The 25,759-nt window shown below is 37.4% G+C and overlaps 1 protein-coding gene across 1 annotated transcript in view; it reads left to right on the forward strand.

Annotated features, from left to right (window-relative positions):
- The window catches only part of LOC127519351 (cholecystokinin receptor), a 48,108-nt gene extending 28,711 nt beyond the window's left edge, over positions 1–19,397 (forward strand). Inside the window, exons 2-5 of the mRNA XM_051906994.1 lie at positions 3,684–3,932; positions 7,748–8,009; positions 10,853–10,980; positions 16,930–19,397. Of these exons, the coding sequence (XP_051762954.1) occupies positions 3,684–3,932; positions 7,748–8,009; positions 10,853–10,980; positions 16,930–17,459 (1,169 nt within the window). The 3' untranslated portion in view covers positions 17,460–19,397. The remainder of the gene's footprint in view (positions 1–3,683; positions 3,933–7,747; positions 8,010–10,852; positions 10,981–16,929) is intronic.
- The last annotated feature ends 6,362 nt before the right edge of the window (positions 19,398–25,759 follow it).

The raw sequence follows: 25,759 nt of genomic DNA on the forward strand, positions 1-25,759 counted from the left end.
TGCGATAGTCTTTTCTTCCCTATCGTGATATATATCCGAGTGAAAACGGCTTCTCAAACAAGAAAAAAATATAGGGCGGAACTTGATTTTGTCCATTGGGAATTGATTGGATGGTTGTGGTTTGCTATTGCTGTGATCTCATGTGAGTGACAGGTTGTCTCCTCCTTGCATCAGTAAACACATCATTAGGGAAGACATGAGATGTTGATGCAAGAGGGAGGAGAATATATTTTAATTAAAGATTACAAAGGGCACACGGATTAAAAAAAAAAATATATATATATATATATATATGTATATATATTGATGTGCACAGATAAATAATTTAAAAGAACACTGCAATATTCCATAAAAAAAAAGGATCTTCCATTTGTCTTGTTGTCAGCAGAATCAAGTGCATATGTAACCCCTCCAGTCCTACTTGCTCCGCTCTGAGCAGGACTCGAACCCGCATCTCCGGCATGGGAGGCGGGCCCGCTAACAAGAACACTAAAGACCAAAGTCTCTAGTGTCAGTTGCTAGTGCGCCTCTTGAGGCCAGGGGAGTGAGGTTTACATACGCAGCTTTTAGTAGCTTGCCTCCATTACACTCACCCCCCTAAACCTCACTCCCATCTGGGTCACGGCACCAATATAACCTCTCCAGTCCTACTTGCCCCACTCTAAATGGGATTCAAACCACAGTCTCCGGCGTGGGAGGCGGGCACTCTAACAAGGAGGCTAAAGACCGCAGCCTCTAGCATCAGTCACTAGTGCATCTCTTGAGGCCAGGGGACTGATGTTTACACTCACAACTTTTACTAGCTTGCCTCCATTACTTATAGAGAGTGTCAGAAACTGAACAAACATCTGTATACTGTATCCAGTGTAGACAGCGTCAATGATTATGAGTTCTATTTTCTTTTGACACAATGCTCACATCCGGTGTAGACATTCAACTGTTAAGTGACTGAACACCAGTGGGTGGGGCCTATGGTGTGATGATGTATCACTATCAGTCAATGTTTTGCTCTAGAGGCAGTCATATGCAAATGAATTTGCCTGTGTTTTTTTAATATATCTTTTGTGTTCCACAGAATATAGAATATTTGTGTGGTCGGAAATTATGTATATTGCACTGGTCAAATTAACCAAATAATGTGCATTATCAGAGGAATTTTAATGAGGAATTCACATATCTGTCAGGCCATAACCACTATAGACTTTAAGGGGTGCATGCTCATATTCAGAATAGTGGAATATCTATATGGTTTTCAATGTCTGATTCTTACAATTCTATATTTGGTACCCTGAATCTGTCACACGCGCTGTACATAAACGCACAAAGATGAAGATGAGTATTCCAGAAAGTCTTTAATTCAACACACAGGCAATTCCAACAGGGTAGCTACAACGTAACATAGACGAGACCGGACAACATGAACTGAAAACACAGGAACTAAAATACACAGGTAAATGATTAACGATGACACAGCTGAAAGTGAGGGGAAATCATATTAGTAACCATGACAGCAAAGGAGAAGCGGGAAAACTAAACAAAGTAACACATGTGACTGAAAATAATAAACTAAAAGTCCAAAAAATTGAAACTAACAAACAAAACCAATTATCCCTACAGAATCTTTGGTTATATCACTGAACTTTCCTTTTTTCCTGTCCAACCAAACAAGTAATTATTTTTTGGTTTTATTATTTATTATTTGAAATATCATATAAAATACAATAGCATATCTACTTTTCTGATCATTAATCGTTTTTGCTGTTTCTTTTTATTCATTTATTTTTGTGGCATTACAATGATTTTATCTTGTCTTGCAAGTGCCATGTCTTTATTAAACTCAGAGGAAATTAAAGTCCACATCAGCCCTGTAGATTCTGATAAGATACAATCTAGTATTTGCATATTATTTCTTGAAGTTATGAAACATTTGTGCAAAATCTATCTGGTTCCTGGGTTAAAATGTATTAAAGTTTCTGCAGAGTTTTAGAGTCACTATCATTTATAGGGTTTTAATACTCTGAAACTTTCAGTTCAAACTATAAATATGAAGTGGCTTATGAAGGGCTCCATGTTTATGATGCTATTAAATGAATTCATTGGAAGATTATGAGGTTTCTGCAGAGTTACGATTCATAGTCTAATATTGTTTTGCAGTAATCCTGCAATTTTTCTCCATTAATCACTGCAGTTCCCTCTGATTGATCAACTTTCCAATTACACATCAGCATTTCAGTTACAGACATCAAGTTTCCAACTCATTACTTAAATGAAATGATGGCCTGCGTCAGGAAGAATGATTCTCTCTGTAAAATTGTGATTTATGCACAGAGATCAACTAAAAAAAGACAATCCATCAGCCATGTCTGGAAAAAAACAAACAAAAAAACAGCTTTAAGTGTTTGATGATGTTATTTGATGATGGCTGGATTTTTTTCCATTACCAGCACATCAGTTCTAAATATTATCGGAAGTCAGCAAGAAAACCTGATAGCACATAGCAGATTTGCAGATTGATTAACTTGCTAACACACTGTGTGTCATAAAGATTTAAGAACTAAAATTGCTTGCAAATTACAAACTCTAACTAACATGTCACAATGATCCTTAAATTGTTAATTTTTTGTTTTGTTTTTCTTAGGTCATGTCTTGCGTTCCTCTGTGCACAATTTAGAAATAACCACATAATAGTAATTATCTGCAATTCATGTATAAATATACACTCTAAAAAAATGCTAGGTTAAAAACAGTCCAAGTTGGGTTGAAAATGGACAAACCCAGCAATTGGATGGTTTTAACCCAACTGTTGGCTTAAATGTTTGCCCAACATGCTGGGCAATTTTATTTAACCCAACTATTGTTTAAAAATTAAAATTATATAGCTGGCTTAAAATGAACCCAAAATAGGTTGGAAATTAAAAATCAGACACATAATTAAACCCAGCATTTTCTGGAATGTACCTGTATAATTTCCATCAGGAAATTGCTGACAGTGTGGGAAATAAACCCAAAAAAGTAATCAAGGGAGAGAACAATTTTATTAAATCAATTTTACTAGGCCCGAACTAAGCAAAAATATGCAATTTGGTAAGATAAAAATATGATAGCTTGCAATGTAAATCAATAAGATTTTTGTAACAGTATAACAGAATACAGTACTTACATACAATGCAAGTATCAGTTGACTCTATATCTCCCAACAATATGCCTTAGAAATATGATACTCAAATGCTTAGTTTTATGATCAAAGCTCTGTAGATTTTATTCGGTGGACAGCAATACAATGGTAATTGTAAGATATAAAAAAAAAACATTCCTCAAAGCCTAATCCATCATATTTAATACTCACATTTTAACATTTAACAAAAAAAAAAAAAAAAAATAATGTATGGATAATCAAGTAAACCTAAAAAAAAAACTTGCTTCAGTAAATGTTCATCTTAAAATATTGCTGACAATATAAAAGTTATAAAGATCAGTAAATATTTCACGGCAAAAATACATGTATACCGCAACCTGAAGGGGGCATTTATACTAAAAGTAAACAAGTATAAACTATTATAGAAATTTATCAAATATGATAGAGTAGGCTTTATAAGGGTTAAGCATTGTTGATATTTTGTCATTTCAAAAGCATGGATCTGTCTTTTAATATGTCGATCTGTTATTTGATCTTTGTCTTTCAGAAATGGATTCACTGCGCATACTGCTATACTCTCTCATATTCCTGCTGAGCGTGTTTGGTAATCTGCTCATCATTGTGGTTTTGGTGGTAAATAAGCGAATGCGGACGGTGACCAACTCATTCCTGCTCTCCCTGGCCATTAGTGATCTTATGATGGCTGTTGTCTGCATGCCCTTCACTCTTATTCCCAACCTGCTGGAGGATTTCATCTTTGGAGCTGCCATGTGCAAGATTGTGGCCTATCTTATGGGTAAGATTGACTGTCATTTTTTCACATGCACTGGTAAATATCACAAGCTTCAAGCACTATTCCCTAAATCTGCAGAACTTTATGGCTTCAATTTTTTTTTTTTTCACACACTTTTCAGTTTAGTCTACCCAGGTGCAATCAGCATTGAAATGCTTGCTGTGGCATGAACAGTTAAATTAAGTCATTATTTTCTGTGCAAACACGCATTCTTTGATTTTTTGAATATTGTTTGAATACATTTTCTCTCAATCGTGGCAGCAGTAATTCATCATATGATGGAAAAAAGCATTATAACTGAATTGATGCATTGTGTAGTAAAGTAGCCGATGCTCTCCACACCCAATGATTAAGAATTATTGCTTGGATTATTATTTTGGACATTTATGTTATACACTCAAAAATATAACTCTTTGGCTAAACATAATTCAATTGGTTCCACATATGGGGGGAAAATAACCATACAATTTTCATGTAAACTTAACTAAAACACAGAAAGCAGAAACCTAACTGAACTGAGTAAAGCCCAATAAAAATGAGATGTCAAAGTAAATCTTTAGAAAAAAAAAAAAATCCCTCTCGAATCCCTTCACAACTAGCCAGCAATAACACACGCTAATATGCTAAATGTATTTTTTAAACTACATTATAAAGCATGGTGAAGTCCAAGAAAATATGATGGCATTGCTCCAGCATTTACGCAGTAAATTGCTTAACAAGTAAAGCAACATACAGTATAGTTTAAACACAAGCTCTTCAGCATTCCCTAAAGTGCCAACATTACAGAAACTATCCTAAATCACCAACATATCATAACAGTAAACACTTATCAAGTTTCCCCTTTTCATCTTACACAAAAACATAAGATAACACTTAATTTCAACATGTTCAGTTAATGCTAATGATTCATGTAGTGCAACACAAATGGTAAAATGTAACTTTTATTTTACAAATTTAAGTGTGCACAATTAAATTAATCTATGACAAAAATACTGTGTTGCAGTATTTCATTTTAACGAAGTAAATTGAGCAAGTTGTATTTAGCTGTATATAAGCAATACTCAGCTACAGACCTTATGGCCAGAACAACAGTAAATGTCAATTATACAGTATTTCACAGAAGTGAGTACAACCCTCACATTTTTGTAAATATTTTATTATAACTTTTCATGTGACAACACTGAAGAAATTACACTTTGCTACAATGTAAAGTAGTGAGTGTACAGCTTGTATAACAGTGTAAATTTGCTGTCCCCTCAAAATAACTCAACACACAGCCATTACTGTCTAAACCGCTGGCCACAAAAGTGAGTACACCCCTAAGTAAAAATGTCCAAATTGGGCCCAATAAGCCATTTTTTCTCCCTGGTGTCATGTGACTTGTTAGTGTTACTGGGGAGCTACAGTTCATTGAGGGAACCATGAATGCCAACATGTACTGTGACATACTGAAGCAGAGCATGATCCCCTCCCTTCAGAGACTGGGCCGCAGGGCAGTATTCCAACATGATAATGACCCCAAACACACCTCAAAGAGGACCACTGCCTTGCTAAAGAAGCTGGGGGTACCTAAACCCTATTGAGCATCTGTGGGGCATCCTCAAACGGAAGGTGGATGAGCGCAAGGTCTCTAACTTCCACCAGCTCCGTGATATCGTCATGGAGGAGTGGAAGAAGACTCCAGTGGCAACCTGTGAAGCTCTGCTGAACTCCATGCCCAAGAGGGTTAAGGCAGTGCTGAATAATAATGGTGGCCACACAAAATATTGACACTTTGGGCCCAATTTGGACATTTTCACTTAGGGGTGTACTTACTTTTGTGGCCAGCGGTTTAGACATTAATGGCTGTGTGTTGAGTTATTTTGAGGGGACAGCAAATTTGCACTGTTATACAAGCTGTACACTCACTACTTTACACTGTAGCAAAGTGTCATTTTTTCAGTGTTGTCACATGAAAAGATATAATAAAATATTTACAAAAATGTGAGGGGTGTACTCACTTCTGTGAGATACTGTATATTAAAACAGTCAAAAGTCATTTTAAATGAATTGTGTGCATATCTAATATCCATGCTCTAATTAATATTCATGAGCCAATCAACAACATAATTACTTTTTAAAACAAAGTGTGGTTGCACTTTATTTCAAAGTGTCCTAATTACAGTGTAATTATACATTAAGTACTTAAGTAATATTTAACAACATGTACTTACGATAGGGTTAGGGTTAGGATTAGTTTGGTTCAGGGTTAGATGCATGTAATTATGCATAATTTATAGTTATTACTAGAGTAAGTACAGATAACATTGTAACAGTCTTGTTTTCAGTGTTATATGGTAGGCAGTGCTATTACACATCTTCTGAAAGAGTAGAGAATCTCCAGATTAAAACACAGACAAAAAAGAAGCAGAAACAAGCAACAAAAGCATTGCTTATGCATGTTGCAGTCTTAAAAAAAAAAAAAAAAAAAAAAAAAATTATATATATATATATATATATATATATATATATATATATATATATATATATATATATATTCTCAGCTTTTTGTTCAAAATGTTTTTTTTGTTTTTTGTTTTTGTTGTATTTTATTTTCCCACATTCAAGTGCTGATACAAAAAGAACGCTGGTGAGGATAGAGTTATTTTCTTTGGTGTCTCCTGTACATCTCTTTGCAGAAATTGTTTCACGGTATCATGTATCTAAGTTTTTGGCTCCTAAACAGCACATCCTGTAAAAGTAAACCAGTGAACCAATATAATGCAAGTCAAATTTGTACATGAGACTGCTGTTTATTTGAAATACAATTACCAGGATGTCAGATTTTGGCACTCACTCTCGCTTTGAGAAATTGGCCACTGATGTAGACATATGTATGAATGCATTTTCATGGATCACTACCTCCCTAAATGAAAGTCAATGCTCATCCAGTAACAACCAATACAATGCCAAGGTCAGATTTGACGTACAAGGGCGGCTGGCAAATGGATTGAAGGAAAAAACAAACAAACCTTAAGACAGTTCTGTTCTGGACAACAGCAGACTACTGTATATTGTAGCACATTTGCACAAAAGTCACGAAGTCACAAAAAAAAAAAAAAAAAAAAAAAAGAATCAGATATGGTGGCTTGGAAACAATTACACTGTCATGTTTTGTACTTGCATGCATGGCGATCAGATAGCGTTTCTAAAGGATGTTTTTCTCCAGTATTATGGTCACTGTCTGGTGAAGGCCCTGGAGATGACATAGTTCAGAAGAGAGCAGATCTTATTTGCTTGAGTGTGCGCGAGTGGCCTGAGGCCCACACAGTGTCGAAGTGTGACAGTGCAGCACATCCAACACGCTGTGCCAACCACAACCTCCCTCCCACTGTTTGTTTTTTGAGGAGGCGGAAAAGGAAGGGGATTTGTAAAGCAAAGAACAATTTCCCTGCTATGAGCTCTGGTGCGGAGGGCGAGATCAGATCAAAGCTCTTGGGGCATCAGGGCAGTAATTCCTCATAAGGGGCTGTTCGGAATTCTTGCTTTACAGCATTCAACAACAAGAAAGCCATTTTGTAATGTTTTTCACAAAGCTTTGTATTTTTAGGAGAACGTATTAAGGATTTGTTGCTTTCAATTTTGCAAGGCGTTAAGCTTTCGGAAAAAAATAACAGATGTGCAGTGAATACATGTAAGAGCAACTGAATCAGAAAACTTGGTGGATAAACTATTTAGATACAATCTTTGAGCTTTTGACTCTAGTTTGTGCAATTGTACACATTGTAAATGTATGTACCAATTTTTTATAAAAATGACATTCTTCTGCTTTATCACAGGAATTTCTGTGTGCATATCTACCTTCAGTCTTGTGGCTATAGCCATTGAGAGGTACAGTGCCATTTGCAACCCGCTGAAGTCACGGGCATGGCAGACCCGATCCCACGCCTACAAAGTCATTGCTTCCACCTGGGTCCTGTCCTTCCTTATTATGACACCTTATCCCATCTTCAGCACCCTGGTGCAGTTCACCAAATCCAACAACATCACAGCTCACATGTGCCGCCATGACTGGCCAAAGAGCGAGGTGGAGCAAGCGTGGTAAGTGCTCATGTGATGCACTTATAATGTATAGATGTGAGGCAATGCATTGCATTGGGTTAAATACATTTAAAATACACAAGACTTGTAGTGTGCAGAACTCTTGTCAACAACAACAACAAAAAAAACTGTTAGTTTTTTACTAACACTCCCCTCATCTTCTATTGGTCACTCAAACATATCATAGCCTTCTTGCATAAGACACTTGAGTGGGATCAGGACAGGTCGCAAGTCAGACTCAATTCTGGTTGCTCCTGAGTCAACATTGTCCAGAGCACATGCACAGACCACTACACCACAGCTCTGACAGTTTCAGGCTGCCAACAAACAATATTTTGAAGCATTATTTTGATGGGGGCATAGAGGTTACAAAAAATTGGGGTTAGTAAGATTTTCTTTTTAAATAATTTTATTAAATATTTAATACTTTTATTAAATTATTAAATAAAATACATTATTAATTTTACAAAATATTTTTTATCTCAAATAAATGCTGTTCTTTTGATCTTATTCATCAAAGAATCTTGAAAATAAAATGTATCAATGGTTTACACAAAAATATTAATCAGCACAGCTGTTTTCAACATTGATAATAATTTGAAATGTTTCTTGAGCTGCAAATCAGCATATTAGAATGATTTCTGGAGTATCATGTGACACTGAAGACTGGAGTAATGATGCTGAAAATTCAGCTTTGCATCACAGGAATACATGTAAATTACATTTTAAAATATTTAAAACATTTTAGATTGTATTATTATTTTACAATGTTATGGTTCTTACTGTATTTTTTGATCAAAATAATGCAGCCTTGGTGAGCAGAAGAGACTTCTTTCAAAAACATATTTAAAAAATAACTAAATAAATAAAAATCTTACTGACCCCAAATTTTTAATAGTAGTGTGAAATTGCACTAGTTTACTACTTATAGTTGCATATTAAGTTGGGTAAGGAAAAATAATTTAACACTGAAAAAAAAAAAAGACACTTCAGCTTTAAGTGTTAAACGTCACGCTGACGGTAACAAGATAAAATTGCTTGCTAACCCAAAGACTATAAATGTTCACTCCTATTACTTGTAAATGGGAGAAACTGCAATGCGCCATATGGCGGAATACGTCCCGCCTTCTAAGTAAAAGAGCCAAATGCTAATTGATAAAGTCATTGCGTCACTGCAGCTGCTGTTAGAAGCTCCGGTTCCCATAGAAACCTGAGACTCGCGCTTAGGACTGCGCATGCACATTGGTTAGTCTAGCCTGAAAAAATAAGCTTTTTAACGCTATTTGATCATAATTTAAAAAGAATTTATGAGGATTTATGGGGCAGTTCATGTTAGATTTTGTTGCTGATTTGAAGTATATTGTTTAATTTTGAGTCCGCCAAGCAGTTTTTGAGATTTCAAGATCCCCCCATTCAGATAGATAGATGCCTGAAATAGCTGCCTGGAGTCCATTGCAAATATGGCCGTCAAGTGAACAGACTTTCCTTGAAAGGGACTTTGACTAACCTTGTCTATGCAAAGTTAAATCCAGCTCCTGTCATGACCATGTAAACGTGCTAAACCCTGTTACTTTCACCTGATAATGTGCAATTTTAATCTGTATGTCAGTATATGAACCAATTGTGTTTACAGGTATGCAGTTATAATAGTAGTTTATGTGGACAATGCATTCTGGAGGCTTTAAAAACGGAAATATTAAAACTCATGTTTTAAATAAAGCACTTTATTTTGAAGAGATAGTAACATCTGCCACAAATGCTGTCCATTAAGTTGTTTTGAACCTTGAACATTCTTTTAATGGGAAAAGCATCTTTTTATTACTCATTATCGTTCTCTGTCTGCATCTTTCTCAATACAAAACAAAGACAGAGAAACAAATAGGGCCCTATTTTACGATCTAAGCCCATGGACTAAAGCGCACGGCGCAAGTGCAGTTAGGGTGTGTCCGAATCCACTTTTGCTAGTTTAACGACGGAAAAAATGGTTGCCGCGCCCGGCGCATGGTCTAAAAGAGCCATATATATATATATATATATAATAAGCTGTGTATATAATAAGCAGAGTGTACGCACGTTGTGCACCTGCCTATAAGGCACATATTACTAACGCGCTCTTTAAACGAAAAAAAATATTGCCTCAAAGTTGCCTCAAAATAGCAACACGTCAACAATGAGCCTGAACACACCTTGTTTTCAGACCAGCATGCCCACGAATGCACAAATTGCTATTCAGAACAACGTGGCACAGGACGTGAAAATGATAACTGCGTCGGGCTGAAACTAGCAAAAAACACTTGGGTTGCACCTGGCCCTGCATTGCACCGGATGTATGATAGGGCCCATGGAGAAAGAGCCAGGATCTTAAACATCAGCTGGATGCCTCTTGTGGCACATTCATGTTTTATGACAGCTGTTGCTACATAGACAGCAAGGGATTACAACAGTATTCTCTTTCTCCCTCTGAGTCTGCTTGTACACTTTACATATTCTTTCTGAATATTCTGTTAAATCAATCAAGCCAGGATAGGCTGGGCATTACAGGGATTTTATCACAAGTACAGTATTTGTTGTTAGGCACATCACAAATATGTCCCCTCCAAGATATGCAAATGGATGGCTATGAATTTATGATGTTAATTATTAATATTTAAATGTATTCATAATTATAGTATTTAAATTCATTCATAATTATAATCAGAATTAATAAATCTGTGGAAGAATTAACAGAATGCTTTGAATTATACTGGTGAAACATTTTTCATTAAATCAGACCATCCTTGGGGAAATATACAAGCAAGCTTGTGTGATGATGGGGAGTTTCAAAAGGTTTCTCTTTGTTTCAGGTGCATCCTGTTGCTATTTGTTCTGTTCTTCATTCCTGGAGTAGTGATGATCATCGCTTACGGGCTCATATCTCGAGAGCTCTACCGTGGAATACAGTTCGAATTGGAACAGAAGAAGGGACAATGCGGTGAGACCTATGAAGGCAATAACACATTACAGGACTGATTTAGTGTCATGTTTTAGTAAGCCCCAGACCATCCCAAAGGGTATTAACTGTGCTAGTCGCTGTGAACATATTGCATGACCTGCCCTGAGGATTTAATTGTCTGTGTGTACAGTTGTGGCCATCTGTTTATGAATGAGACTCAATTTCCTAAGTAATGAAATGTGACCTATAGGACTTTCAAAAAGATAATTACAGCTGTGCAAAATTTCCGTAACTGCTCCTAAAATAAGCAAGAAAAAAAAAAAAAAACAGGTAATATAAACTTCAATATTTCCTTGAAATTGCTCATTGATGGAGGCCTTAGAAGTTAATATCTGCAGGATTGCTTTGATTATGTCCTATCCTGAATTCTGCTGTTCTGACTAAATCACATTCTATTAATGTTATAAATATGCCCCCATTTCCCCTGGGCTGCAGTAATCTAGCATTCAAACTCTCTGGTGCTGAGTCACCTCTCTATCCATTAAGATGTTTTCAATTGAATTAGCAAAATGTCATTTCCTTTCCCATTTTTTTTGGTAACAATTTGTGCAAAAGGAGGGAACTCAAGAATGTCAAAATGCAGCCTGCTGTGGGGTCTTATGAAGGTTATTATGTAGTAAAAGACGCAAGGGTTGGGAATCATAAGGAATGTAACAATTCTGATTCCATTTAACAACTCCTTAAGGCGGGGGTTCTCAACTGTGGCCTTCAAGGTCTACTTTTCAGAGTTTTGCTCCAACCCTAATAAAACACACCTGAACAAGCTAATCAAGGTCTTCAGGGTTATTAGAAAGTTACAGGCAAGTGAGTTAGATCAATGTTGGAACAAAACTCTGCAGGAAAGTAGACCTTGAGTGCTGAGAAACCTTGCCTTACGAAATTGATCATATATACTAGGCTACAAAACACTTTTCAAAACTCTAACTCAGTCTGCTTATTTAAGTCTCATGAGCCTTAAGTACACACACATTACAGGATGTGGATGATATTATGAAAGTAATGATTCAGCCAAGAACCATTCTGATTGAATCAGTGAATGTGAATGAGTCTTTAGAACAATTCAGACTAAAATTATAGGTGTTTCTCAATACCAAGTACGCAAAGTTTGGACTTCCATACTTAGTAGTTCGGACTTGATAAGTTTGACTCAGGAGAACAGACTCCCGAGGATGGGGGGACGCAAGTCCGGTGATTCTGCAAATGGCACAGCAGCGTAATTGATAGCGTCACTCAGCTAACTCTGGCTACTCTGATTCCCTTTCGAGATGATCTCTACGTTGCGTACAGCTGCATAGTGGGAAACACCTTACTCCTCATTAGATTATTCAAGCCTGATTCACTTAACACCATTGCATCGCGATTGCCAGTGGCGCTCAAAAACGTGAAAATAATGTTCCGTGGTGCCCTTTATAATGCTGTGCAGAGCGGCATTATCTCAGAATCTTTCTCCTTCAAACCTGATTACGTCGAGTCATCGCAAGAATGGATTATTGCAAAAAATCATCTTAAGCGTTCTGGTGAAGCCACTTATGTCGTTTAGACTTTGCTCTAACTGTACGGGACCTCTAGAGCTCCCCAATGATCACGACAGGTGTGTCTACTATTGAAGAGCCCAAATGCCCTCACTGTGACGCCATGAGTGTCAGGACTCTCCATATAGGATAGCCCTCGTACTAGGTTAAGCATCCACCTCAGGTCCACCAAGCTTCCCCACCACCGCTCCTCCAGAGCTGCGGAGGAAGCCAGCCACGTGAACAACTTTGACTCTCGTCTCAGCAAGACATACTAACCAGGCCAGATAGACCAGGAGCTTCTCCGTGTGATCAGTAAGGCATTTGCGCTCCTCATCCTCTCAGCACTCTTTTTCTAGACCGCGGATTGAGCCAGCCCAAAAGCCCCACCCGCAGCCAGAGCCTTCAGTCCGTGGAGATTGTACCTGTCAAGGAATGCGAATCTATCGCTCGTTCAACCCGGGGACTGGTTTATTTCCGTGGATCTGAAGGATGCTTATTTCCACATTCAGATAGCCCTTTGCCACAGGCGCTTTCTGAGGTTTGCCTTTGAAGGCATGACCTATCAATTTTCGGTCCTTCCCTTTGGCCTCTCTCTAGCCCCACACACATTTACCAAGTACATGAACGCAGCTCTCTCCCCTCTTCGTTTGAGTGGAATACGAACAGTGAATTACCTGGACGACTAGCTAATTATGGCTCCCTCAGCGAGTGAGCTTTGCGATCACAGTAAAGTTATCATAAGCCACCTCCAGCTTCTAGGACTCACAATCAACATGCAAAAAAGCCAGTCTGGATTCTATCTCCATGCAAGCCCACCTGCTACCGGAGCACACGTGGAACATTATGAACTTGCTCGCGGCATTCAAAGAAGGCAAATCACATCCTCTGAAATGCTTTCAGAGATCGTTGGGTTTGATGGCAGCTGCCTCAGTGGTTTGTCACTTAGAACTGCTTCACCCACGACCGTTCCAGCTGTGGCTGAAGAGAGCGGAAAGTGGTCACGAGAGATGCTTCATGCACAGGCTGGGAAGCCCTTTGCGACGGCCGCCCAGCATCTGGCATCTGGCCAGATGTGGAGAAAAAGTGGCACATAAACTTCCTAGAGCTAAAGGCAGTCCACCAGGCACTCAAGAGTTTTTATGCTCAAGTCCATCACAAACATGTTCTTATTTGCACAGACAACATGTCGGTGTTAGTGTACATAAATCGCTAGGGAGGCATTCGTTCTCACTCTCTTTCCTCGCTTGCAACGAGCCTGCTCATATGGGTGGATCAACATCTTTTGACAATTTGTGCCGTTCATGTCCCCAGCTGCCTGAACCATAGGGCAGACATGCTGTCCAGGCAGAGAGTGACCCAGGGAGAATGGAGGCTTCACACTCAAAATGTGAATATGATCTGAAATATATTTGGAAGAGAAGAGGGGACCTCTTTGCATTAGCAGAGAACACTCATTGCCCACTGTTTTTCTCAGTGACTGAGCCCTCCACACTGGGAGTGGATGCGCTCTCCCACCCTTGGTAGAGAACGCGCAAGTATGCTTTCCCTCCGGTGAACATCCTGCATCAGGTGCTGTGCAGAATCAGACAAGAGAAGGAGTCAGTTCTGCTAGTTGCACCGAAATGGCCCACTCAGCCCTAGTTCCCAGACCTTCTCGAAATTCTGTCGGACCCCCCAAGGCCCATTCCTCTTAGGAAGGACCTCCTATCTCAAGAGAACGGTTCGATCTGGCACCCCAACCCGAGGTTGTGGGACTTGCACATCTGGCCACTCAACGGAGTTCCCCAACTTCAGTCTCATTGTCCCAGCAGGTGATTAAAATGATTTCTGAGGCAAAAGCCCCATCCACCAGATGCCTCTATGCACATAAATGGAAGGTTTTCACTGACTGGTGTGACAAAGGGTGTCAATCTCGTTTGTTTTGTCCTTTCTGCAAAAACGCTTAGATGATGGCCACACGCCCTCTACGCTCCATAATGGTTTTGATGGGCAGTCAATAGGGAGGAGCGATTTGGTGATAAAGTTTTTACGTGGTGCGAGATGGTTGAACCCTAAATAATTGCATAATAAATTGTCTTGTCAACGTTTCTGATAGTTAGCGCTGTTTTCACAGCATCTACTCTCAATATTATGTACGCACTCATTCAATGACTGTCTTGGCCCTGCCCTCCTTGTCTGGGAGCACAGGATTCAACCAGGTCCACTGGTATGCAAATTCAGGAGACCCCCCTCAATTGATTTCTTTTGGCTTGTGCATAAAATCTCCTAACGAGCTCCGCAATGATAGGCCGGGCTTAGCTGAGTTATCATTATAAAGGAATATCCCACCCAGGCGGCATATGTACTTTTTCTGCTTATGTTCCACTGAATTGTTATGTCTCAACATTAGCTGAGCGCCATTTGCAATAAGACAGTGTGACTGTACAAGTACCCCAATGCGTCGAGAGACCATCTCAAAAGGGAACGCCTCCGGTTACTGAACACAACCTCGGTTCCCTGAGAAGGGAACGAGACGTTGCGTTCGTGCTGTGTTTTCTCTGCTCAGGTCTTAGTATTCAGTCGAAAGATTCTGAGATAATGCCGCTCTGCGCCACGTTATAAAGGGCACCATGCCCCGTTATTTTTACGTGGTTGAGCGCCATTGACAAAGCTGTTTGCCCAATGCATCAGCATCAGCTGTACGCAACATCTCGTTCCCTTCTCAGGGAACCGAGGTTACGCTCAGTAACCAGAGACTTCATCTCTGTATGTATATTTTAGGCAACAGTAAAATTAAATTTTAAAACACCACTTTGCCACTTTTCGTTTTCATTTAAAAAATCTTAAACATATTAATAGCCACACAAATGTGGTTCAGGCAACGCATTCATTGATCATCTTCACTGCATGTATATTTATAACAAAACAAAATATAAAACATAGCCCTGCCTCTTTTCGTTTGCATTTTAAAAATATTAAACATATGTGGTTCAGGCAATATGTGCATAGTCTGCATACTCTGATTATCTTTACTGTAATAAAATAAAACTAATTTTTGTTAAATGTCATTTTTTATGATCAATAATATCCATTATAAAAGTATAAGTAAAAGGTATAAAAAGCTATACAATAAGAAATAAAGCAAACAATTCAGTCAAACATACAAAGTCAGCGATAGCAGACCTACAGCGGTAAAGTTAAATAGCCTAAATATATAAAGTTATGAAACGTCACTTTGCCCTAAGCCAAACGATTTGCCAGAAAACAAATTATAGATTCATGAGACCAAAGATCGCCCATTAGATATAGACAAAATTAATTATATCTCATGTTTAACCACTACAGAGACATCAGAGCCAGCGGCAAACATCAGAAGGACTAGCCGAGGTAAGGCTGTTCTCGACTGGGTACATGAACGCTGAGCGGTCGGTGATCGCCTGGATCTCACAACTCCGAAAACGTCAGATCAAGTTTTCAAATAGGCCCTATCTTTATTAATAAACCACAGATTTGAGCTTTAAACAACTACACTGTCACCTGAAAAAACTCTTAAAACTACATTTCATTACATAATAACAGTAGTATTTTTAAATGCCTTGGGTTTTCTGATGCTTGCTGGATAGTACGAGATGTATTCTGGGATCCCTGGCCGTCTCAAGTCCGCACAAGTCACCTCAATGTATCCTCAATAAAAGGGGCGGATCAAGAACACATCCAGGGATTTGAACAGTCCTTGGCTAGATGTGAATTTTGAATTGGAATAGTACTTGGGTAGTGACTGATAATGTTTCACAAGTCCACAAGAACACAAGTACAGACAAGAACGCATATTGAGAAATGGCCATGTTTGAGACTGATTTGTGAGTTGTTTTGTCTAAAAATAACAGTTCATAAGAGTCATTTGATCACGAATGATTTGATTCATTATTGTAGGGTTTGAAAGTGTATTTGTATTCATATTTTCTCCAAAAATTTCTACAATTAATTTACTCAAACTGCTTAACATAATTGAAATGACATTTTATCAATAAAGTCAGTCTTCATAAATGTTATATTTTAAGATTAATTCAAATTGAAAGTATCCGATTGATCTAAATTTATATTATGCATTCATTGAAAAAAATGAAACCAACAAGACCACACTATTATGATATTTACATAAATTCAGATTTTTTTTAGTTTATTTGCATACTGAATTAGGATTCCCCCAATGCAGCATTTCAATTACAAATAAATAAATAAATAAATAAATAAATACATAAAGCCTAAAACTTGAACTTACCTAAAACTTTAACACTTTTATTTTGCTGCCGCCTTGCACGAACTACAGTAAATTCAGGAAATGCAAATCTGCTTCAAAATCCTCTTGATGTGTGTTTATCTGAGTACTCCCTCAGAGCTTCTTTTGAAGAAAAATGCAATGTTTCCTCTCTAGGAATGAAAAATGGTATCAGCGGCACTGTCTTATGTAGCACCGATGACGGAGATGGCTGCTACATCCAGGTGTCCAAGAGGCCCAACTCCATGGAGATGTCAGCCCTCACCCCAACTGGCTCCGCAAAGGTGGACCGACCCCGCAGCAACACCTCCGAGGCTAAACTGATGGCAAAGAAGCGCGTGATCCGTATGCTCATTGTCATCGTGGCCATGTTCTTCATCTGCTGGATGCCCCTGTACTCCGTTAACACCTGGAAAGCATTCGACCTTCGCTCGGCCCACGAGGCTCTCTCTGGAGCCCCCATCTCGTTCATCCACCTGCTGTCCTACACATCTGCCTGCGTCAACCCCATCATCTACTGCTTTATGAACAAGCGTTTTCGAAAGGCGCTTCTCACCACTTTCTCTTGCTGCTGCTGGCCCTGCCGTAGAAGAGGCTTCAGGGAAGGTGATGATGAGGTCACTGCCACCGGAGCGTCCATGTCTAAATTCAACTACACCACTGTCAGCACAATGGGACCATGCTGATTCTCAGAGACCAAGGCTGGGAAAGATGGAGGAGAATTGGGGTTGATGTTGACATATTGTCAAGGTTCACACTATGGTAGAACGGAGTAGCTGTATTCAACTGAACACCCTTAGATTGTTCATCACCTACTCGCAACCAAGCAAACCACATGCTACATCATCATCGGTCATTGTTTTATGATCCATGATTGCTCATGGTGTTACATATTCACTATAGACTTGTATAAATGTATATACTTAAGGTGGCGTCCCACAAGCTGACCTAAAACAACTCGGTAGGAGAGGTTACACCAACCTCATCCTCTTCTGTTGAAGGTCCATTACTCTCACTCATTAAGAATGCAAATGAAAGACTAAATGACTAAACATTTCTTTCTGACTGAATTAGGATGTCATTTTGGTGTAGCAGAACCCAAGAAAAACATTTATTTATACAATCACTATAAATCAGTGTTTGATGCATGTGGCTTAGAGTTTGCTGAGGAGATGTTTGGATCAGATGCAAGCCTGGCAGCGGTTCTTCAGGATGAGAAGAAGCCTATTGGTTGGCCTTATCGTGATAATGATAATGTCAAAAATGCTATTGTTAGAGTCAACTATACCATGATCTCAGCAGGAAGCAGAGTTTCTGGAGCTGTTAGCGTTTACTGAGAGACGGCTACATGCACTGATGTCCTTTGATTCTCATACAACTATGTAAATGACTGAAAATAGCTAGTGGAATGCCAGCCTTAAACATTTTATGTTAAGTTATCCTTTTGTTGTTGTTTTAAGTGCCTGCAATCCGTTCAGAAGTCAAGGTTTTCTTCGGAGTAGTTGTTGCATAATGTAAAAGATTTCACTTATGAGAAATGATCAGAACTCTTGAACACTGACATGTTGCAACGCCTCTCCAAAGTCTGAGCCAACAGGCTTGCAGTATAAGTCACAATTCTACTGTATTACAAATACCTAATGCGCTGGTTAATGATGATAGTCTGTTGCTAGACAAGACAATGCTTTTGGCAATTGGTTTCATCCCATTTTTTGGAGCCAAAGAGGTTTTGTTTTTGAAGATGTCCTTCATGGCCCTCACAATCTGTGACTTGAGTGGCGGTAAATGCAGGTCACCTCAACTGAATGAGTACTCATGCCGAGCTGTCATAATCTCACAGACTGATTTATGGCTGCTTTTACATGTCCTCATAAATTTTATAGACATAAACTTATTAAGGTCCTCTCAGATGGTCCTCATCAAATAAGATCATTCAAACCTGATTTGCGATTGTTCCATTTCTCCTTCTTTAGAAGAGAGAAAAAAAAAGAACATGTTTTTGAAGCAGTTTAGAGAGAGAGAGAGAGAGAGAGAGAGAGAGAGAGAGAGAGAGAGAGATGCTTGATTAAATGTCAGATATTTTTGACTGCCATGGGACTCATGGGAGGTGAGACTTGAGTCAGTCACTGTAAAAATTGTCAAGCCACTAAAATTGAAAACATCAATTTGATTGCTGACTTTAAGCAAAATTAAAGTGCTGCCAAAGTGACAACCTGTAGTGATAAGTTCATTGCACTTTCTCAGCCACTTTGATTTTAATTACTGATGAAAATAAAAAAAATAAAACAAATAAGCTGAAACTCATAAAATTAAGTAGGAAGTTATATGTCCAATGGATGTATACAAGATTTTAAAAAAAAAATATATAATGATGAGAACATTTTTACAGTGTACTTCCTCTATGTTGAATAGTCCTCACAGCTAAACTGCAAAACAATCCATCCTTAATTAATTTGCATGTAGACCATTCATTTTGAAAAATGAATCATTTGCAATTCACATCCAAACATTATAAATACTAACATTACAACTCATTAGTAAGTGGTCACATTGACTTTAAGTCAATCCCAGGGGTATTTTCAATTTTTTATACATATAAAATAGTAATTAGTTTGAATAAGTAATCATGATTCATGTCATGTTTTTCAGTTCCTTTATAATGAAGGAACACCAAATAATGGGCAACATTAATGAAAGAATTTGTGTAAACTGGTCATAAAACAATTCTTAAATGATTGATTTGAGCTACATTTCAGCAATAAGGCTTGTTTTAAAACCTTAATGACTTTGAAGACTTCAACAGAATTCACATTTCTGGTTTGGTGTTGATGAAGAGACTCTTTAGCTATACTGATGAGGCATTTGAGATACTTAAGACAAAAATGCTCAGGAAACACTGGTTTAAAAGATGACATTGAGTCACTTTTGTCCTTGTACTTTACATTGCTCCTGCTCACTTTAACCATCATTATGTGCAAAATGTTTCTTTACATCATAGGTACAGTTAAAGGGTTAGTCCACCCAAAAATGAAAATTCTGTCATTAATTACTCACCCTCATGTTGTTCCACACCCGTAAGACTTTCATTCATCTTCGGAACACAAATTAAGATATTTTTAATAAAATCTGATGGCTCGGTGAGGCCTCCATTGACAGCAAGATAATTAACACTTTCAAACGTCCAGAAAGCTACTAAAGACATATTTAAAACAGTTCACGTGACTACAGTGGTTCAACCTTAATGTTATGAAGTGACTAGAATACTTTTTTGTGCGCCAAAAAAAAAAAAAAAACGACTTTATTCAACAATATCTAGTGATGGGCGATATCAAAACACTGCTTCATGAAGCTTCGAAACTTTACAACTCTTTTGTTTCGAATCAGTGGTTCGGAGCATGTATCAAACTGCCAAAGAACCATTGAAATTCCGAAACGTTTCGAAACACTTATGACATAACGAAGCCTCGTTTACTGAAATCACATAACTTTGGCAGTTTAATACACACTCCAAACCACTGATTCGAAACAAAAGATTTGTAAAGCTTTGAAGCTTCATGAAGCAGTGTTTTGAAATTGCCCATCACTAGATATTGTTGAATAAAGTCGTTATTTTGTTGTCTTGGCGCATAAAAAGTATTCTCATCGGCGTTACTTCATAACATTAAGGTTGAACCACTGTAATCACATGAACTGTTTTTATTACCTTTTTTTGGGCATCTAAAAGTGTTAATTATCTTGCTGGCAATGAAGGCCTCACTGCGCCATTGGATTTCATCAAAAATATCTTAATTTGTGTTCTGAAGATGAACAAAGCTCTTACAGGTTTGGAACGATATGAGGGCTCCCCAAAATATTCCTATTACTTTCCTTTCTCTTTATTTTGCCACCTACTATTCTCTTTTCCAAATGTCTGTCCCTTTCTTCCCTGCTTTCTATGTTCCTCTGTTTTTCCCTTGGCTTTCTAATCAATGCGCATCTGCTCCCTGAACCTACTTTGCAGTGATCAATGTCAACAATGTACTGATATCTTGTTATCCACACTCTTACCCAGCCCTGATGGCCGCCCATCACACAGCAGCCCTTCAAACCTGCCAATTCCCCCATTAAATTTATGCCGCTTGGCCATCCAAACTTTCCCTGATGCACCAGCCAGGGTTTTAATAGCATCTTTCCCCTGTGTTGCTCATGCCTGGTTTAATGGGTCGGTATTCAGGATCACACACAAAGATTACTTTTATGAGATCACCCAGACAATGTTGTCGGATTCAATTGTTTCTGACATTCTAACAGCATCCTATTAGTTCAGGGTGTTAATTTTAGATCGAAAAAGGTGACAGCATTCGTAGTTGAAACTGATCATTTGAACTCTTCCTGATTGCATGCTTTGAAAAAGGATCAACATGCTTTTATATGAGCCAATCTTTAAATTGCATTGCATCACTCAGTCTTTAAGAGGGTTTGGAGGGATATCTGTTCGGCAGATGTTTCAGCTTTATTCTAATTAGAAGAGAAATGAGGTCAGTAGATGCATTTAGTTCTGACCTTTCTAAGCCCATCATGACTCCTTTTTTTATGAGACCAAGAAAACCAATATATAACCAGTGGTACAGATCATCCTGTGAAGATGTTTTGAAACAGATGTCAGGTTTGGATACAGACAGAGAAACCATGAGTTTCTTGAGAAAAACAACTGGCATGCTACAACACGTTTTCCTATAAAGCTTCTACATTTATAAAGAAGTCCCAAAGCAAGAGAAAAACCCATAACTAGCACTTGGTGAGTTTGATTGCTTATTGAACTGTGAAAGCAATAGTAAAATGTAGCATAGCCTGCTGTAGGTTGCATATGGATAATATGGATACCACCCTATTGTGCATTTCATAGCCCATGATTTTTTTTTTTTTTTTTTTTTTAGCACAAAACAGGACAGGCTAGTTTCATTCAGGAAATGCTCTCATGAAGGAAACATTTGACATAATGTTTTTGGATTAGTGGAACGTGCAATCAATTAAACTCTAAACACTTAAATGAATACGTCTGAACAGACAGCAACAACATCTGCCATTTAAATCCAGTAAAACAATAAGCATTTGGAGATTGCAAACGTCTATGCCTGTGGAAAATTCATTTCATAAATGAGCTGTGGGACACTTTAATTAGTTGGACATCATAGCGCCTGTCTCCGTCTGGAGGTGTTTCACTGTTGTAAATGCTCTCAAGCTTGGGTGCTATGGCTGAAAATGGAAGGGCTGTAAAACACTGATTTCCCCTGAGGTGTGTTTGAGAAGTCTACAGCGAGAGCTCTGAACACATTGCATTGTTGTGGCTCACAGCTCTCTTCTGATTAATAGGATATAATCTGAAGCCTAAACTAACCACATTCTTCATGGTGTTTAACCAACAGACAACTCAAGTGTTCTCATTAGATTACATACACAACCTCTTAGCTCTTCTCGGCTAAGCTGTGTAGTCCTCGAAATGCTTCACATTGCCACTTCTGTATGGACAAAGTTAGCATGATGGAAAATAAAAGTTTATCAGCCTCATCAGTCAAGATGACAAGAAACACTAAGGCAGCCAACTTCACACACACATATTTTTTGGCATATTTGCCTAAAATCTGTTTAGTAAGAAGAGCATTGGTAGTCAGACAAAAACATATGGCATCTGATTTTTACAAACCCAATCCAAACCACATTTATTTATTTATTTATTTTTTGATTGCAATCTCAGTCTAGATTTCAAGTCATTTTATTCTGATAAATCATCTGTAATGTCATACAAATTGTGCAGTATTGTATGACTTTTCTCTCACTTTTTCCCATTATGTGACATTCACTATAGTGAACAAGTCAATGGTTATGGACAAAGTATTTTCGTGAATGTATAAAATGTCATTCAAATTGTCACTCTTATTTGCCTCAGGAGTTCAGAATAACAGCAAGATGTCATGATGGACATGAGTGAATGGAAATTTTAGTTTCCTACAGCAACTGATTTAGATACACCGGATATGAACTAAACTATCTGTACAAACGACTCAAATTGCATCACCTACAAAATGACGGTCAGTCTGAAAGATTGGATTTGATTTATGTGCAGTGTGCACATGTCAAGCTTAAAGGTCTTTAAACCTTTTTTTTAGATGATGTATTAAAACGTTCATCACTTTTGCAGGCAGCTTAACACAGCCTTGTAACCAGGTTTAAGCAGCATCTGTTACTAAGGCAGTGGACAGATTTCACTCAGAAAGCATCATCATCATCTATTACTGGCTCATGCAAACTGATGACAGATTGTGCTTTCTAAAACAAATAGCAAACCTATGCTCATCACATCAAAGAATTTGAGATTTAATTAAAGTGACATTCTCCAAAAATTGCCACAGTCACCAAAAAATGTAGATAAAGACAGAAACTGCCATTTATAATAAAACAGATGAAGAGCATAATCTTTCGCAATCATAGTTGCCATGTTTAGTGGACTTGTATTTTCCCTGTGAATAATTTGTACAGAGCAAACTGGTGGAGAGATCCATCATTAAAAAAAAAAAAAATCTATATATGTACATGTGCATTGCCATTATATCACAAGGCCATTTTAATAACTTGAAAATTGTACTTAATATAAAATAAATCCAATTACATACATACAGTATCATACCATTTGAATTGCATATAAATTATTATTATATTACAAAATCTCAGCAGAACATAAATGTTAAAGTCATTCATTTTTAAAATATTTTAAGTAAATATGCTGTTTAAATAAAATAACTGACAAAGAATATATATAAAAAATAAATGTGATCCCACTTTATATTGTTTTTACTATGTACTAACACTATAAACTATTAAACTAATAATCAATGTACTTATGTACATACGTTTTACATTGTACTTGTATTTAAAACCTACTTGCATGTAATTACAGCTGTAATTAATTTCTATGATTACATCTATAATTATACAGTTGACTCTTCCCTTAACCCTTAAACCTCCCCATACCACCAAACATGTCCCTAACCTTACCCATATCCCACCTTAATAGCAGCAAAAGTGTGTTGCAATACAACATCAACACAATAAGAGCATTATTTTTTAATTCAAGTGCACAGTAGTTAATGAAACTGTGTGACCAGAAATGTTGTATACTCTTGAGGTAAATATGTTTTCTAAAGGTATAACCACCTCCAGAAGTTTAGAGCTGAAGCCAGACATCTAAAGGAAGTTATTACAGTAACAATTTACAATAAGGTTCATTAGTTAACATTAGTTAACTACATTAGTTAACATGAACTAATAGTGAACTGCACCTATACAGCATTTATTAATCTTTGTTAATGTTAATTTCAACATTTACGTTAAAGATTAGTAAATACAGTAATAAATGTATTGCTCATGGTTAGTTCATGTTAGTTAATACATTACCTAATGTTTAACTAATGAACCTTATTGTAAAGTGTAACCGTTATTACATCTACTGATATCCATGTACTGATATCTCCACCCCAGCAATTGTAGTGACATGTTCCATACAGCAAATCCCGAATGAAAGGATGGATGCTGCCACCAACTCATAGCAAAATTCTAGCTGTGTGCCCTACAGAAGTGTGTCTCTATGTAGGTTATGTCATGCATAGTTGCAGCTGGTTTAGCTAGTGTTATAAATTATGTATCATTACCCTGTCACAGATTAAAATTTTTCTACAAGTTATTGCTGGAATACAAAGGCTTATTGTTTTTGATTGTGTGTGTGTGTGTGTGTGTGTGTGTGTGTGTGTGTGTGTGTGTGTGTGTGTGTGTGTGTGTGTGAGAGAGAGAGAGAGAGAGAGAATCAACCAAACAAATGAAAATATGTGTCCTGGTCTGAATGCCAGAAATATATCAGGTTGTATAACACAAAGAAGATTATTATTTATTTTATTTTATTTTTACGTATGTATTTATTTTTTTTATTTTATTTTTTTGAATGAATGAATGAATAAATGAATGCTGGGGTTATGCTATCTACTCTATGGTTACATTTCGTTACTTTTGTGTAATACTGTAGGAATTTGAAAGGATTTAAAATTTAATCTGTGTATTGTGTAAACAAGACTAGAAGAAAAAAAAGAAAACAAGACTACATGGAAAGTGGAACATTATAGACTTTAGGCCACCAATGCCTTAAAATGATGTGTGTGTGTGTGTGTGTGTGTGTGTGTGTTACTAGCTAGCTGACCTCATTGATTTTAATGACTAGCTGATAGTCCTTAAGCATGGAAATGCTTATGTATGTGTGAGTGTGTGTTCGTGTGGATTTTTTTTTTTTTTTTTTTAACATTGGTTAAAATAATCTGTTTACCACTGTTGTGAATTTGCTTTGTTGGTTTTTAAAGGATGTCATATTCAGGCTTGTGTTCATTGTAATGATATTACTTATAATCTGTAAAATTAATATGTACTATGATTGTTGTGACAGCCATTTGTGTTATTGCCTTGGTTGTTAAGAGATGGTTTGTCTCATTTCTCATGCAACAAAGTAAAAAAACAAAAAAAAACAAACAAAAAAAACCTCATTCAAAAGTAAAGATTTAAAGCTATGAAATACTGTAGCTGGTGAATAGTTAATTTTACAGTAGAGTAGAGTGTACTATGTATGACACCACATATAGTATCTATGTATGGTGTCATATATAGATATGACACCATATGAAGGACTATAAACAGTAAGTTCATTTAAGACACTATATGATGGAGTATATGAGGACTTAATAATACTGCAGTATATGGCATATTTGCTGATAATCTCAATTTTGTTCGGCTGCAGAATCATGTCATTTCTGTATTTCCACTGCGAGTATAAATTGTGCTTGCAAACCCAAGAGACTGACGCTTGTTGCTTTCACAGCGTGTAAATGTATATGTAAACCAGTGAGTCCGTCTGGGGCCACTGATGCTGTGTAATTTGATGTTGTACGGTAATCAAATAATAAAGCTTATC

The sequence above is a fragment of the Ctenopharyngodon idella genome, chromosome 9, assembly GCF_019924925.1.
Source record: "Ctenopharyngodon idella isolate HZGC_01 chromosome 9, HZGC01, whole genome shotgun sequence".
NCBI classification, from domain to species: Eukaryota; Metazoa; Chordata; class Actinopteri; order Cypriniformes; family Xenocyprididae; genus Ctenopharyngodon; species Ctenopharyngodon idella.